Below are 18,056 nucleotides of genomic sequence, written 5' to 3'. Positions count from 1 at the left end.
ACGTTGTTTTATTTGATTTTATTTTAACATCACATCAGTAGTAAGTGAACAGAATATAGAAATTGCATCATCTCCAGGGAATGTTCAGTCCTTGCTAATTCAGTTCAGGTTGGTTCATTCCTGCTTTAGTACCACTGACCTGAAAGAGAAAGCAGACATGCTTCTTGCTGAGGGAACACAAAGCCCCTTTTTCAGAAGCAGTGGCTTGAAACCTGCCTTCAGGACCAGGAGACCTATTTTGCCGTATCAAACCCCAAGTCTCCTCTGGAGTGCCGCGCGGTTCCTGAACCCAAGTTCCAAGCCACAAAGTGGAGTCGTGTTCCCTCAGCTTTAGGGTGACCAGACATCCCCTTTTCCCATCAACTGTCCCGGTGTCCCGACATTTTCCCCCAAAAAAGTCCTGCTTTGCAATGGAGCCTGACAGCACGCTTAATTACTGAATCAATCAGCAATTTACATTAATAGTTCCAGAATCATATTTCTCATAGAGGTTACTATACTAAATTAAAATGCAACACTATAGCAATAACAATCAGTAATACCATACAGGGGGTCAAACTTAGGGGATGATGCTCTTAAATAATGTAACCCCTGAATCTTCATGACATTGTAATTGCAACTACTCACTTGTCCCCTGCTTTCTCCTCTCCAGCCACTTCCCCCAGTCCCTCCAGCTGGCAGGACCGCTCGTCGCTGTGGACCTCTTCACTGCTGTCGGTGTCCTTGTCGGGCAGCAGGTACTTCATCACCACCTCGTCTCTCCCGTCCATTCGTAGGCAGCGGCAAGGAGACTCGCTCACCGTTAACGACTGGCCCCACATGCTCTGACACAAGTCGCGCCCATTCTTGTACATCTACCCAGCAGAGAGAGAAGGGCACAGTGCAGGCTGTGTTTAGTGGAGGAGAAACAGTCCCTGAATTGGAAAGCATTGCTGTATAGCAGTTAGAGGACAGCATTGCTACCTTTGCTGGCAACCTCCCGGGGCAAACAGGGATTGATTGGGCAGATAATAAGAGCTAGTAATATTTTTAGCAGGGCCCCCTCTTACCCCCTCTTTTTCTGCTTGTGAGAGAAAAGTGAGTGTTGAGTGTTTGCACTGAAAGGTATAAAAACATTATGAAATATTCGAGATGATTTAAAATATTTGAATGTTTTACTCAGCAACCTTCAAACAGTTTGGCCACAGTTTGTTTGGTCTAGCAGTGAGGGACAAACATTCCTGCTCTCTTCAAAAGCAGGACTTTGTGACATGACCGGGAGTCTGCAGGTCAGCATGCTTTTTGGTAAACAGAGTGCTTGTCCCTGGTACACAAAGTTATTGCCAGGGACCTATTCTGTAAATAAACGTCCCCTTTTCTAATTGTGATTTAGCTTTGGAACTGCATCGGACAGCATCGTCCATGCATCAGCGCTTGACTGAACATTTAGGGAGTTCAGCAATGAAAAGTAATGCCAAAAGAAATGACCGTACTTCTAATTAAAACAGATTTTTCTGCACAACTGCTTTACACCAAACTTGAATTTGTTCTGTCTCTACATATACTGGTCCACCTTACCTGGCTGTATGGGATACAGCTATTCCTGCAGTGGTTTCCATCATAGTTCCAGTCAAAGTCTGTAAGCCAGTTTCTAGCACAGGTAAGGTCGTCTTTGCATGCCTCAAACCTGCGTGGTCCGCAAAGAAAAAAACAGATCAGCCGTGGCATGTGAAACTACCTGTAGAGAACACACACAAGCTGCAGAGTGCAAGGTTATCCCAGTTAAAGTTTCCCATATAAAAACACAGCAAAGTGTAATGAAGCTCAGTGAAAGCATGGTAAAGCATAGGCAAGCACTGTAAAGAATAGCGATGCATGGTAAAGCATATTAATAAACATGGCAAAACTGGTAAAACTGCCTAAATACTGTGTAAAAATACTGTGGGAAACTTTTCTAAGGGAGCTGGAACAATAAGGGGATGTGAGTAATGGGTCTACAATGAAACCTACCAGTTGTCACAGAAGTTCAAGCAGAGAGGGGCCAGCAAAATGCCAACTGTGTAGTTGGGGTTGATCCAGTGAGCTGCGTGGGGTGAGCACTGGTAGAAACATTCAATCTTCTTCATGAACACCTCACATCTGGAAGAAGCCACACAAAACAGGACTGTCACATGACTTTAAAACGGAGCGGGCCTCCATCTAACACTGGGGTGTCCAATCACTGTCCTGGATGGAAATTCCACTCCAGGTCTAACGGGTAAAATGAGATAATGACTACTTCAGGATCTGGTGGAGGTTTCGTTTAAGAAATATAGCCATAGGCGTACTATGAAGTACACAGAACGGTTGATGTGCACTATCCAATATGCAAATGAAAGTTACTGGGGAACAGCTAGGCTGTGGGTACTGCAGAAAAACCAGCAGCGATTGTGTAGCGCTGCTGTGAGGACATTTCCACACGCAGCCCCAGTGGAATACAACACATCCCCAACCCCGCTTACTTCTCGCTCAGTTTTCCACACCGGTCCCAGTGCGTGTTGTCCACTATCAACACGGGAGAGACCAGCTGCTCTGTGAAGTTTCCATAGCAACAGGACGCTGTGGGACAGGATTCAAACTGATCAGAACACAACCTCTATTCAGCACTGCAGTGGTGTTACAGAGTAGCAACACCGCACACATAATATTCAAACAGACAACAGCAGCGCCAGCAAGGGCAACACAATGCACCTGTTTTTACAATGCTGTGTTTGAAAAACGTTTGTATCTGCCAAATTCAAGTAAATACGTAAAAAAGCAAGCAAAGAACACATTGTGTATCACAATGAAAGTGATAAGGTTCTTCACACTGGTAAGAAATGGGTTTCAAAGAATACCGTAGATTTAAGTACCTCCTTTAAGTACAGTACAGCATTAGCCACACATTGGCTGGCTGTGTTACTGTTTCATTCAGGATAGCAGTGCAGGCAATGACAGTGTCGAGAGTGACAATGAATGAACTCACAGTTGGAGTAGATTGTGCATTCCTTCATGTTGGGATCAGCGCTGGGGTATTTTCTGTGGTCCTTTCCGTCCAGACACTTGTCCTTGTGGCAGGACACAATGGAGAACAGGACAAACAAACACCCTGCAGCCAACTTCATCATTCCCAAGTACCTGTACCCGTAAACACAGACCAACAAACAGGACGTCCTGCAAGTAAAACAGAAAGGAGATTTCACACAGACTGTGCCGTCCTCAGTATGAGATTTATTCTGCTGAGCGAAACCGTGGCAGGTCTAAATAATGCCATCCTTTAGCTTCAATTTATTTGAATGAAATGCTTGTTTTTAATGTTGAATGTGGTATCATTTACAGTGTCCTTTGAAAACCCTAGGGCTTTTTTTAATTTTAGAAGCTTTTTTTTTCCAGCTGGAAATGCACTCTTAAGGAACCAGGCTCATCCCTACCTTTCCTAGCTGCTCTGGGTAACTGCCTCCTCGGTCTCGTGTTGAATCCTGAGCAGCTCCGCAGGACTCTCTCCAGCCCTTTTATACAGCTCGGATTTACGTAACTCGGTGGCCTGCATCCCAGCCATCCCACAGAAGACATCCTTGACCTCTTGATAAACCTGTTAAACAACACTGATAAAGTGTCATGAGACACACAGCGCTGTGTCAAGCACTTGGGTAGGATTTCTATCATCATAAAAAACAGCAAAAGAGCAGCCACTAGATAGGACTGCAGGGGCTCATTTATGAATTAAAAGCACTATTTACACAGCTCAATCAGATCATGCACAATGTTGTATTAGCTTACAAAGTCTGCCGATTACAGGCCCCCAGTTAACTCAGTGGCCCCGCTGTGATATTTCATTTACTTTCTTTCAGTATCATAGCAGGGGGTTAAAGCTGCAGCTCCACTCAGACATGCTAAATGACACATTTCATACAGCAGTGTGCAAATTTATTAGAACACCTCAAGATTTGTCATTGATATCCTTTATATACCTACCTGCATGAAAATCTCAGGATGTGAGAATTTCAATTTCCGCTCAGTAATTAGTGATATAGAAACAATAGACACGCATGTGTGAAAATGCTAGACCGCTTTGTGCTTTAATTAGACATCTTCAAGAACTAAAAAGTCTCCTGCATTTTACCATCTGTGGCTGTGTGTTCCTTTTCTCTTACTATTTTAAATGAATTGCACGTGTGGCCTATAAAGTCATCAATTAAATTAGACAATCTCCACAATTAGACAATTGTCCAAGATTTTGAGTTCCAGTGGTTTGGTTTCACAATTGCAAATAAATGAAAACAACCGAAGCACTGACGTGCTCTAATCCTGCAAGCTGCTGTAACTTGTGTAACTCACTCTGTTCCCAGCTGTGACTGATGTGCTGACAGTGTGCTGTGCTTGAGCCAACCAATGCCCCTCGTAGCCCTGATAAATCTACAGCTCATTAACGGAATGTCATGTGAAGGGTTGAGCAACCCTGTTCTCACAAAACCAATAAGGCTGACCTTGGGATCCTCAAACATAGCACCTAAACTTTACAGTCTCACTCTGCTAAACACAGGTGCTGAGGCCTGAGATTATTTGGGTTAGGCAATTGTCCACACTGAACCAAACTTTATAAAACACAGGATTTTTGCAGTTTTCCCACGGCTATACTCTGCATTTACCAGAATGTATCCTGCTTTGCCAGGTTTAGTAATATGCTTTACTATACTTCCCTGGTTTTTATAACGCTTACCACGCTTTCACTGGGCTTTATTACACTTTGCTATGATTTTACTATTGTAAACTCTTATGAGAGAATGACTCGTTCACCAAAGAATGGTTTACAGATTTTAATAGGTTACTAGGTATAAAAAGGTGTGTAAACAGAGCTAAAAGGAAACAGAATTGCATAAGTGTTTTTTTGTTAGAATTATTTGTATTATTATTATTTATTTAGCAGACACCTTTATCCAACTTACAGAGACTAGGGTGTGTGCACTACGCATCAGCTGCAGAGTCACTTACAACTACATCTCATCCTAAAGACGGAGCACAAGGAGGTTAAGTGACTTGCTCAGGGTGACACAACGAGTCAGTGGCTGAGATGGGATTTGAACTGGGGACCTCCTGGTAACAAGCCCTTTTCTTTAACCACTGGACCACACAGCCTCCTTTGTAGTACTTTAAATAAGATAAGAAATTATTATATGCAATTTATTGCATTAGTAAGAACAAAATTGAAAATATCTCTCAGTTTTATAACTAGACCATTTTTTTTAGTTTTAACCCTCCTTCAAGGTGTATAGTCCAATGCTTTGATTGCTTCAGCACTATTATTTAAATTTGTGATACAAAATGAATGCCACCAGAGGGCGCATGTGAACAAAAACAGCAGATACTGTAAAAGCAGGCGTGAGTCTTTCTGCATCAAGTGTTTTCCTAATGGAACTATATAGGACTCAGTCTGGGTGGCACAAAAAGCAGGGTCTGGCATTAAAATAAGGAAGTGCACCTTTTAGGATGGACAAAGGCTGCTATTTTCTTGACATAATAATTATTAGTAATAGTAATAATAATCTAGTGCTTGTGTGAAGCCAAAGGCACATTGCGTGTTTTGTTGGGTTTTGCAATGCAGACTTTGACTTGATCGATAGCGCTAGATACCTTCCCCCTTTCTTATGTGATTTAAGAAATTCACAGGCAGAACTCAGCTCAATGCATTTGCCAGTAATGCATGAGATGGAGCAGGCACAGAGTACGTCCTGTTAGGGGAGTCAGAAACAGCGCAGCTTCTTATAGGTCTATACATGATAGGGGAAGACGATGGCTGCAGAGGACTGTTACGTCTCAGTCAATAGCTGATTTCCTCACTCCGCCACCACTGATATAATTAATTAAGAAGGTTGTATTTACTGTTGACACACACTTTGTTCTGTTTTTCATTCATTTCAAATACAGGTTTACAATATCTGTGCCGAAGCTATATATTTAATATACGGCCCATGTGCAACACTATCATCTTGCAATCACGCTGGCATTTGGATAGCCATGTATTAATAAGGTAAACGTCTCGTTTTGTTTCACTAAAGAATGGCTGGACAAAACACAACGAACTACAATAGTTTGCTGTTTTCGTTAACATTCCCTTGTCCATATGTCTGCATTATGCGTCCTCCGGTTCTGCGACACACTGCACATGGCGACACGCTTGTGGCACTCCTAGCCGTACAACAACATGGCCGACGCGTCGTTTTTCTATGCTTAGCAAATCCACACAATCCTGCCGTACGGCGCAAGCTCTCCAGTTTCAGGAAGCGCGGATTGAAAGGGTACTCTTCCCCCGCTTTGCTGGATGTGTTGGTATCTCTGCAGTCGCTCGGTTCCAGCGTGTCCAGGGCTGGCGATTCGATTCGAATAAATGAAAAATGCAGACCCGGGGTATTTTCATAATCTTCTAGTACGTGGACCGACAACCACCTGGCAGGATACACACACACAGAGAGAAAACCCGATCTGCTAAGGATATGGGAGGTGACAAAATGTGATTCAGTTTCACTAATCTTTCTGTATGTATGTACTGCTAAGTGGCGTGGTCGAGATGAATGAAGCAGCAACTTCTATAAAGAACTGCGTTCTGGGGCAGAGTGAGGCGAGTACACCACCACTGCATTGCCAATTAGAAGGGATTTGACTGGCATTTGGGATTGGCATTTTCCGAAAAGCGGTGTTATACCTACATTTATATATTCCAAACTTTGACTTTTGCTTTGCCAACCTCGTAGCAAGAAGAACATCCCTAGCACGGGTCTTCACAGCAGACACGGGGACCAATCTGTTTTCTTAACATATCGGCTGAAGACAAGCAAGCACCCGGGTTTTCTGTATACTTACTAATTCTGACGGAGGCTTTCACAGTATCTTAATAACGCGCTTTTAGTAATTTGTGGGGGAAAACATATCCCGGACTGATAAAGCCACGCTGCGAATTGAAGACGCTGTGATGTTAATTACAGTGGCTGAGGAAAGAGCTAACGAACGAAACGTCCAATACTACAGCCGTATCACTGCAGATGCTGAGCCACTCAAATATACTGATCTTAACATTGTGAAGGCATTTATATTATAATAGCGGACTCCTACACACGCACCCCGCTGTGTTCCGGGGCTCGCATACAGTGAACCCTTTACAAATAAGCCTTTGTGTTTAGCACGGGGTGATCGAAATCCTCTATCAAGACATGAAGAACTCTGAACTGCAGCAGAAGAGGAAATTGTCAAATCCGGACCGAGATGAACACAGGAGGGCGAAAAAAGACGAGAAGGATGCGGTGAGTTTTATTTTGATTACAACCAGTAGAAAATCTACTGGCAGCGGTGTTTATGGGGTTGCTGTTACCAGTACTGCCAGTAAGAAATCTCAAAAAGACAACGGCAGTAGTTTACACCAGGGCTGAAGAAAGAGAAATACTTCTATTGTACCGACTTTAAGTTTTAGATAAATCCAAATGGGTGGTTATTATATTAATAATTCGTTTTGTGCAGCTACTGGCAACAGCGGTATCAGCTAAAGTGTGTATAATAATAATAATAATAATAATAATAATAATAATAATAATAATAATTACTACAATAATAATTTAAGTGAGCTACTGTATCGCGAGCCTATCCAGTGTTATGTATTTATATATTTCAAGTTAAACAAATCCCACATTGTTATTTAAACAAACCGAGATTCAATCGGATTGTTTGTTGTCGTTTTTATTTTGTTAAATGCTGTTATGTAAATATAGCTTACACGGAACGAGCTTTTTTTTTTTATGTATACGGTTTAAGTTATTTCTGCGGGGGAGGGGCAAAGGTTTGCCTGAATGTGGCAATGTTTGTGGAATTGCATACAATTAAAATATAAATGGTAGTACAGGTAAACGTCATGCTATCTCAGAATGTGTTGATAATAATTCAATGCTGCGGGAACAGCACAAGCCAGGTATTGACAGCTGAACTCCATGCCCATTTTACCATGTTATGTTCACTAGGCACGCCATGAGTGTTGGCTACAGTAGAGGCTTTGTCAAAAGCAAGGTCTTGAATAAAGATAGCCAATCTCACCAGTGGCGCCAGTTCAGTGAGGCGGTGATACTGGTGCTCGCCAAGGTGTCACAGTGGAGTGCATGTCATTCACTACAAATGAAATCTCTGCAGGCTGTTGTCTGATCAGAATGATCCACATGCAGGACGCTGGGTGAAAGGTAGGCACTGTGCACCCAATTAAGACATTGAAAGGTAGGCACTGTGCACCCAATTAAGACATTGAAAGGTAGGCACTGTGCACCCAATTAAGACATTGAAAGGTAGGCACTGTGCACCCAGTTAAGACATTGAAAGGTAGGCACTGTGCACCCAGTTAAGACATTGAAAGGTAGGCACTGTGCACCCAGTTAAGACATTAAGACATTGAAAGGTAGGCACTGTGCGCCCAGTTAAGACATTAAGACATTGAAAGGTAAGACACTGACACGCTCACTGGCTACTCCAGTGTTGATGATTTGCTCATGTTGTGACTAATGAGTGAACTCTCACCCCTGAGCCTCAACACAGGTGAACAGTTTGGTGCGCCTCCACTCCTGATCTCAGCCGTAAGGCAAGGCTGGGTTTGGAACAGACCTGCTGGGTTAATTCCAGCTCCTGTTCACGAGCAGCCCTTGAAGCATGCTTTCAGAGTGGGGTAATGTTATTTGTCCTGGCCAGTGTTCGATCCTTTTGCAATTGTTTTTCTTTAAATCGGAAAACAAATAGGCAGCATTTACATGATGCACCTGTTTGCCTAATTGGGGAATGGCGACAACTGTGATTGTTGGCAGGGATGCATTTAACCCCATCCCTGTCAACCTCACATTCCCACACACACAATTTCACACTGCCACACTGCTGTGCAATAGGAGTCTTATTTCCATCCCTGAATTATGCATGTACTATAGGGTGATAAAGCATAAAACAGAACTCTACACACGGCTGCTGTAGATACTAGCTGTACCACATCGGATCCACCCTGTGTTATTGATTGTTTGAATTGTTAGACATTTCCAGTGTGTGTGTGTTTATGCTCTGTGCTGTAATATCCAATTGAAAGTGATTGAAGCGTGGGTGTGTCTCTGGACCGGTTTGCTTCATTGTGTTATGGCACCTGCACCTTCAGCAAACAGCTAAGCAGTAAGGTTCGGCTGGGATGCAGGCACAGCACTGTATGTGTCTGGGAGAATAAACACGAAAGTAGTTTTATAACAGAAATTCAAACGCCATTGCTTGTGAAGCGAAGGCTGGATTTTAAGATGCATTCTCTTTCATTTGATGTAAACCCTCATTCACAAAGCATCTCACTCTTCTGAGTTAGTTCTGCGTTAGGAGAAATGGGATTTCTGCCCATGAGAGACATGAATTCAAGTGGAAATCCTACAGTTTTGTTTAGTAATTGAAGTTTATTGGGGACTGGGTTGTGTGTATCTGTGCTGTTGTATTTGTTCTTGTGTTAATTGAGGCCACGTTGCGGGGGACGTTCTCGTATTTTAGTTTTTTACAGCAGGAAATTGCAAGTAGAAATCCTGATTTTTTTTTAATGAGAGATAAGAGGCTAACCCATGGATTGGCATCTCTTGGTAAAAGAAGTGCTTTGTGATATTGGTTCTAAAGGGCATTGTATATAGCTGAAGTACTGCAGCACTAAATCGCTTCTGCATGTAGTCATCCAGAGTGATTTCAGTTAGCAAGGTAATTCATTTTACAACTGTTCAGTCTTTAACCTTTAACCTTTCTGTCCCACAAAAAAAAAAAAAAAAAAAGTTGCTAATCTTTCTTCTTTTTTGTAATGAGGTGCATGACCACAGGTTTTAAAATGTACTGGCAGGTTGGGTCTGGTCATCCACATTGTCAGTTTCCTCCTTGTGGTTCTTGAGTCACTCTTTTTTAAGAAGAAACTGTTTGAACCACTCTATTCCTTGTGTACCTGAAGGGGTTAAACAGCTAAATTAATGCTGTTGGATATCTTTCACATGAGAAAAAAATTGAGAAGTGAAAACCTTGGTTTTTGATGTTGTTTTCTTCCGGATTTGTCTAATTGTACTCTCTGATGCAGTTATGTGATTTTTTGAGTATATACTGTAGTGGATTTGCTGTGATTCAGAATGACTCCATTGCAGAAACAGAAGATCATTTTGATCCACGCCAGAATGACTGATCTTTACACCTTTACTGAGACAAGCTGCTGTTTGGTGAATTTCATATTCAATGTGATTTGGCATTAATCTGCATCCTCTCAGAGGGCTGTTTGTAAAAACACTTAAGACAAATGAAGCCACATTCTGCTCCAGTGCATGACTGAACATGTAAATAACTCTAGTGTTATGCTGGAATAAAGTCTGGGATCGTAGTTCTGTTTTCCATTTCTTTTAGTCTGATCTGCAGATTGCGTGTTCTGTTTATTGTGTCATAAAGGATTTCAATACATATTTTGATCTTGAGTATTGCGGCACCCACCCCCCAGGGGAACTAGCTTGATATCTTTCAAATCTTAAAAGGCGTTGACTGAGCTAACCCCAGCCAATACTTTAAGCATGGCACGGGAACCAGGACCAAAGAACATAGCTGGAAATGGAGTGGGGACAGACTTCAGCCCTGTGGTATAGTGGATCAGAACCACCACCGGCTATGGTCTATTGCAGCAGCGGCAGGTGGATGCAAACCGCAGAATCACAGCACCACTGATACAATAGTGTGAAAGAGGAGGTGAGGAGAGGACATAACAAACCTTTTCTGGCTTGCATTTCTGGATTGGCAGACAGAGCCCCCCCCAAAACACTTCCATGCTGTTTTATTTGTGTGACACCAGCTAGGCAGATTGATGGAGTGGTGCTGTGAATTACATTATCTTGAAATGATCTGCTGTGCAACATTTAACTGGGATATTGATTCTGCAGCTAACACCATTTCCCATTCTCTTTCATTCCTTCGTGATGGAACATTCACCAGACCCCTTGAGTTATAAGTGATCAGATCGTTTTACTTGGCTCACAATCAATAGCCTACAGTGCTTATCATTGATATTGGAGTGACCAGAGATATGTGGAAGCATGCCAGTGTCCCTTCTGCCTGTACTACACCTGCTGGGGATGAAGAGAGCCTCCCTCTGCTTGGGCTCTCTTCATCAGTGATCAGGATCCAGGGGGGACTGTGTATCCACTGCAAAATAAAAACTCTGACTGTGCAGCCACGATTCATTCTGGAAAGTCTTACAGCAATAATTGTAGATTTGAGAAGCAGCTTCTTGGCTTGGTTTAGTTTTGGCTCTAATAAAACCACTGGAGCCAAGATCCAGACTCCCACAAGAGACAAATCACTGTGGAAAAAGCAGCCCAAAGGCAGTCTTAGACATTGTATAACTCGACCGAAATTATCTGTTTAATTCCTATATAACACTAGTCAATTGCTTTTTTTTTAAGTATGTATAATTGCTAATTGTTAATCAAGTTTGTTCACTGGTTCTTGATTGATTTAGCTAGCAGCATTAGGAGATTGTTTAGTGTGGGGCAAAAGCAATTCTTAAAACGATCCCTACCATAACCAGTCGAGGCACGGATGCAGCGCTGTCTCAATTGCACTCATTTGAATATGTTTCTGGGGGGGGGTGGGATATTAAGGAAGTTAATTATTCTCACTTGACTGCATTTAAATTGGCAGGTCATTTAATGCATTTAAATGACAGGAGTGGTGTGGCAGAATTAGTGTAAGTGTTCTGCTGGCAGCTGATTGGCTGTTAGTTCAGTGTTGCCTTCCCTCTCAGTAATTGTAAAGACGGTCTGCAGATGAGACCCCAGCATTGCAGTGGACTGCAATCAGTCTCGTCTGTCGTGCACACGCGGATTAGCCTCGGTGTCTGAGCTGCATTTGACTATTTGATCGGATTACTGTACCTTGATTGCTTCCAATTATTAGTTTTGCATATGTAATTAAAAAGAAGCCCTCTGGATTAAAATAAGGCTGTTTTTACTTTTTCATGTTGCCCTTTTGTCTGTCAGGACAGTGGCCACATTTTCAAATGCACAATTGTATGAACATTCTGTTAATAGTATGGGAAGCCAGCACCGTTGCTACGTAATAATAGATACCTGCTTGACCTTGTATCGGAATGCATTTTCAGTGTATGTGCGGGCAGACAGGGAGACAGGCATGTCCTACTTTCTGCTCTCATCTTATAGATAAAACCAGCACAGGGAGAGGGAAGGAGGTGACTCCAAGCATTTCTGGAAGACTGAATATTGTCCCTTTGGTGCTCTCTCCTGTAGAATTGTACCAGTTCAAACAGGCTGGGCAACATCGCTTTAACACTGGTTCTATGAGGGGAACTGAGCTGAGATATGAAGATGTCATCCGTTTTTTTTTTTCTTGAATTGCAATACCTATGCAATTTCTGACACTGACATTTCATTTCTGCAGTACTGGGGGTCCAGGAAGACACACCACTAGCACTCCGAGCAGTACAAAAACAGAGTGAGCTGCCACCTTCCTCCCCTCCCTGAGAGCCTGCGTGACACAGACCTGCACGCTGAAAGTGCATTCCTAAGCGCTGTGCTCTGTGTTGGAAACCCTACCTGGGGTAGAGCAGTATGACTTGTCTTGCAGTCCCTCACCTCAAAATATTCACCGCCTTTCCTTTGACTGGCCAGCATGTCATCAAAATACTGTGCTTCCTGCTAAAAGACCTGCCTTAGTAATAATAGAAGATACTGTATTGTCAGGTGTTTGATCCTGGTTGCTCAGAGGAGCCCTGGTCCCGATGCAAGTGGAACTCTGAAATCTGTGACACAGAGGTATTTATTTTTTTCAAGTCTGCTAAAAGGACACTGCAGCAACCCTCCCTCCCTCCCTCCCTCCCTCCCTCCCGCAGGGTTAAGGATTTTGAATGCTGCTGTGTTGTTCTTTTTGACTCTCAATGTGGCTGGTGTGTGTGCTGGATGGGTTGAGAAGACCACAACAGATGGTTGTTTCTTAACAAGCGTGTTCAATTTGGGCCCAGCGGGACAACAAATATGTCAGTGTTTGAACATGCCAGTGCTGAGCCTTTACAAACAGTGATGCTCAGCATGTAACGCAGCGGGTGGTACAGTAAAAGGTTTGTTCAGGAATGTCTGGTTTGCAGTACAATAGTTCTGTATTGGTTTCCTGAGATTTAAAGGCAGTGTTTCTCACGAGACTAATCCTATGCCATTGACGATATCATTTTTCTGTTACGTAAATCTCCTAAGAGCATCTTGTGGTTCACCCATTTATGTGCTGTACGTGGAGCAGAGAATTGCAGTTACAGGAGATGCTGCCAGGGAGGAGGTGGGAGCTGCCAGCCCGCTTGGAGCAGTTCTGTGGGAGCAGGCTGAGAGCCGGTCTCTTGTGCGCTTATTAAAAGATGATACACAACTTGTGTAAACGCTGTTTCGTTCAGCTTGGAATTTGAGACGCGGGAACGTTACTCAAAGACTGAAGCAGAAGGAACAGCAAATCTTGGATTCCAAGCTGGGAGCCTCATAGTTTCCTCTGTAGTTCAGTCTTCTGTGGTGCAGCATTAATTGTGTCTGATTGCATAACCTTGCGTGTCATGGCCAGCTCAGTTCAGGGCAGGCCAGTGGTGGGGGCTGAAGCTGCTGGCGAGGTATGGCATGATGTCACAATTGAGGGTTTGCTGAATGTCCTGCAGAAAATTACATCCAGAATCCAAGGATGCTTTCATCCTGACAGCAGAAGTGTTTTTTTTTCTTACTCCACTGTGATTTAATACTTCTGGCCAGAGCATTTCTCTACAGACGTGAGTAATGATGTGGAAATCTTTGTACCACTATGCGTCTGTGTGTGTGTGTGTGTGTTTGTACTGTACAGTACAAGATGTGTCCACACGGAGCACAAAAGCTGTTATATTACATGCACTTTTTGCCAGGAGCCCTTTGAAAATGAGATCTTTAGGGTTCTATCCTGGTTAGATAAATACATCTGCCATTTGGTTTTATGTGAATAGGCATTTGTCCATTTTCCCCACACGCGTCTCCTCCTTGCTAGTATTTGCACTGTGCATTACATTACGACATTATTCCAAAGTACACCACTGTCTCCTAGCCTGTGATTTCACGTACAGTATTACAGTGTGGTTTTAAATAAGTGTCAAACACTGCAGTAGAAATGTGAACCTAATTGTGTTCCGTTAATAAGTACACGGGACTGTCTTGTCCTGTAAGAGCCAGGGTAGATTGTACAGATTACCTCAGCTTTAAAGATCAAGGAAATACACAGTGTCTACCGTGTCGGTTGATTGTTTGTTCTTGACACTATGATGGATTTGCATTGCAACAGTTAATGAAAGATGAAAACTCTCTTTGCCAGGTACTGTACAGTGCAGTTCTTTTTGCACCAGAGATCCCCAGTTGAACCTCCAGATACTGAGTAGGAGGTAATGAGGAGGAAATGACCTTGCCGAGCTGGAATGCATTTTGCCATTGCAGGTATAAACAGAGTGAGCCAGGAGGGAAGGGTTATGTAAATACGGAGTGTGCTGCAAAGCGCTGTGAACTGAACACCAGGCATGGGACGTGTGCTTTATTTATTAGTGTTTAAAGGCTTGTGGACTTCCCCGCAGTGTGGCACTGGCGTTGTGTTTCCCTGTCAGTACACATGGGAGATGCATTGCTCTGTGCTGTTCTTGCTGTTGAGTTGCTTGCATGCCAGGAGTTTCAGAGGGAATGCAGGGGGTGTTTTGGAAGCCAGGTGCAGCATTTTCTGCTTGAGCACTCCGCAGAGATTGGAATTGTAGAAGCAAACAGATGTAGCACAATCCTATAGGATTCCTGTGGGCACGCCTGTGTCCGTTTGAGACAGTGGGCCTGACTTGGCTCTTGCACCACATGCAAAGTTTTCTCTTTTTTTTTACATGTACCGGTACCATGTTATATTTGTGTCAGGACTGTATATATTTTGTTGTTGTTTGTTTCAATTAATTTTACAAAGATTCACCAAGCTTTTGCAATTTCAAAACACCATGTGCTGTATTACTGGAGAATTTGCCCACAATGGGGACACAGTAGACACACACGGCACTACACACACACACACACACACACACACACAAACACTGCACTACACAGACAGAGCCACACATGCCCCCCCAACACATACACACAGACAGACACACACGCTCACACACACACTGCACCGCACTACACACACACACACACACACACACACACACACAGAGACACACACACACACACAGTCGTTCCTCTGGCACTGAAGCAACTTGGATTGAATCCTTGCTTGGTTTTTCAGACCAGATCTGTTCTTGTTCGAAGCTGTAGCAGTATTCAACCCTCCAAACAGAAGGGGAATGTCTTGCTTGCCAGATGTTTGGACCGTGTTGCACTGATCTGTGTGTTGGGGGTGTAACGTTTAACCCACCCTGTCCAGCTGCTGCTCTTCCTCAAACAGCAGAAGCTTTATTGAATGAATTTGTTTCACTAGAGATGATGTACAGTACATGGGTGGAGACTGTAACTTTCTTTCTTTTACAAATCAAAGTACTATTAATTGCAATAAATCCTTTTTGTTTAATTTTTTAGATTAATTGTATATCTTTAGGGTTCACTGAGCACTGAAAATACATTGCAACAATCAGTGTGTTGTGCATGACTGCATTCTTGCTCCATGCAATAATACATTTGACTACATTTTCCTATTTTTCTATTCTACTGACTAAACACAATTGGATTAGAATTTGTAAGAATTTAAATTTGATGAAAGGATATTTGAATATTTGTTTGGATTTTAAAAGCATATTTTGAAACAAGCAACTCGGATATGTCTTCTAGAAACCTATATGAGACACTGACCTGCATTTACTGTATTCAGAACAGCTGATTTGTTTAGCTGTGATTGTGCTGTCGAGAGGTTTATTTGTTTTGACGCAGGGATGGAAATAACAACTTTGCAGTTTGATCCATTCCTGGTTTTACTATGAATGCAATACCTGAGCTTGTTGCCTATACACTGTGGCTAAACAAACTTGTAGTAAAACTTGGAATGGGTTTAACTGCTGTGCAATAGGAGTCTTGTTTCCATGCATGTTTAAGGTACTGGAAAGCGTTCCTGGACAGACAGTGATGTCGTTGCAGGAACGACATTTTTTTCCCCCATCAGTAATGATACTGCAGTCTCCTTACTGCAGTGTTCAGAATTACCAGACGACACGTGATCATCAAGATAAATGAAGTCCAGATAAAGGCATTGCATTGTGGCACTCGAGGCATGACTCGCACTTCCCTTGAACAATTCTGTTTAACAGCAAGGTTGCTTTGCTAGAACGTTATCCCCCGCTAAACCCATGTCTCAGTTCTTCCCTCTGACCTAGCAGACAAAAGACAATGCTATCTGCAACACAGGAATTTCACCCTGAAGGTGCTTGGCAACAGCTACATGTGTGTTTGGGTTTGTATGTGCTTACGAGAACAAAAACTATTGGGTCTCTTCACTTGTCGTTGTCTGAATCTCTTACTAGAACTTGAATTAGCAAGGCTAAATATATATATATAAAGATATGATGAAATCTCTGGGCATTGGACACTTGTCTCAGTGGGTTGTTTGGTTGGATCAACATATTCTGCACCCCATCGGCATAAACCACAGACAGATTTTTTAAAATTATTATTATTATTATTTTTTTTTTTTACAGCATTTTCAAGCATGAGTGAGTCCCCCTGGTTTGCATTAACCCAGCTGTGGTTTATCCCAGCGGGGCTATTTACACGGTGACACAGCCTGTCCCCACCCCCATCACAGCTCTACTGCCTAAACTAAAACTGAGTCCTCGTACCTTAATCTTCAGTTCCAAATCCACAGAATGTGTCCCAGCTTCTTCAGTGATTTCTATTGAAAAGAACGCATCTGTTTTTAAGCATGGTTTAACACCTGCAGGGTCATCTATTATAAAAGCGACCCTGGAGAGTGCTGCTGATTTGCAGTGCTAAAAAACTTCTATTCCAGTTCATGCATATTCATGAGCCGTTTATTTGATCAGGATCCGTTTATTTTATGGTTTGTTCTCATTCTATTCCTATGGTTTCCATTAGAGGGGTTCTGTTAACCCCTCGATGCACTACAGACGCTGTACCCGGCTGCAGTAATGTGCTGAAATGTGAGGTACGATTTGTTCTGATCCAGTATAAGGACACAGTGAAAAGGACATTTCTTTTTTTTTACATCTTATCTGTGTGTGCTCTGCTGCAAATCTGTTTTCTTTGTTCATTTTGGAAAATTGCTAGAAAGTAAAACTCTACTGTAGCTCTTTAGATATCATGTTCAAGACATCCAAAGTGACAAATTAAAAAAAAAAAAAATAATAAAATTGAATCTCCCTTGTTTTAGCAGCGCACAAAAATATAAAACTTCAACGCAGACTCCTAGGATACAGAACTTGAAGCGGGAAGGAGATTACTTTTATTTAAATAATTTGCATGTCCACAACAATGGAATACATTTTGAAGTGTCTAGACAATCTTTTGTCAGTTTCACTCGACAAGCTCTGATCTGCTGTGGCAGACAGATGTATGATTTTGTGCTCTGCAGATGTAATTAACATTGTTTGCGTGCAGTACAATCATGTTTTTAGTTACAGCAGCTATAACCTTTTGCAGGGAATCCGGAGAAGTGGTTTCTAGTGGGTGCTTGGGACTGCAGTAATATGATTCATGCTGAATACTTCTGTCTGCACAGTGATCTGCTTTAATGACTTTATGTTAATTCGTTGAGGTTCTCTTTTGTATACGAGATGGAACTGAAAGCTGGAAAGTGAGAAATTACATTATGGAATGCACCGTTCGGATGCAGCCCTCGAACAGCAGTGTGGCGTAGTGGTTAGGGCTCTGGACTCTTGACTGGAGGGTCGTGGGTTCAATCCCTGGTGGGGGGACACTGCTGCTGTACCCTTGAGCAAGGTACTTTACCTAGATTGCTCCAGTAATAACCATATAAATGGGTAATTGTATGTAAAAAATAATATGATATCTAATATA

At 42.5% G+C, this 18,056-nt stretch overlaps 2 protein-coding genes across 8 annotated transcripts in view; one reads left to right on the top strand and one right to left on the bottom strand.

Annotated features, from left to right (window-relative positions):
* Positions 1–3: 3 nt before the first annotated feature.
* Positions 4–3,533, bottom strand: LOC117417132 (riboflavin-binding protein-like). The gene is made up of 7 exons (XM_034028981.3): positions 3,429–3,533; positions 2,984–3,171; positions 2,481–2,577; positions 1,990–2,118; positions 1,558–1,666; positions 628–854; positions 4–139 (listed from the first exon to the last, which is right to left on the bottom strand). The coding sequence occupies exons 2-7, from the start codon at positions 3,123–3,125 to the stop codon at positions 115–117; spliced, it is 729 nt and encodes a 242-aa protein (XP_033884872.2). The 5' UTR covers positions 3,126–3,171; positions 3,429–3,533; the 3' UTR covers positions 4–114.
* A 2,666-nt stretch (positions 3,534–6,199) lies between these two features.
* Positions 6,200–18,056, top strand: part of LOC117416601 (microtubule-associated serine/threonine-protein kinase 2-like) — a 115,303-nt gene continuing 103,446 nt past the window's right edge. For 6 of the 7 annotated variants that reach the window (XM_059035151.1, XM_059035148.1, XM_059035150.1 and 3 more), the window contains exon 1: positions 6,201–7,292. In XM_059035151.1, the coding sequence (XP_058891134.1) occupies positions 7,203–7,292 (90 nt within the window). In that variant the 5' untranslated portion in view covers positions 6,201–7,202. Of the gene's footprint in view, positions 7,293–18,056 lie in introns of all 7 variants that reach the window. The other variant, XM_059035159.1, reaches the window with a different exon arrangement.

The sequence above is a fragment of the Acipenser ruthenus genome, chromosome 12, assembly GCF_902713425.1.
Source record: "Acipenser ruthenus chromosome 12, fAciRut3.2 maternal haplotype, whole genome shotgun sequence".
Taxonomy (NCBI): Eukaryota; Metazoa; Chordata; class Actinopteri; order Acipenseriformes; family Acipenseridae; genus Acipenser; species Acipenser ruthenus.
The sequence above is the reverse complement of the archived record's forward strand: the minus strand, read 5'-3'. Positions and strand labels throughout refer to the sequence as shown.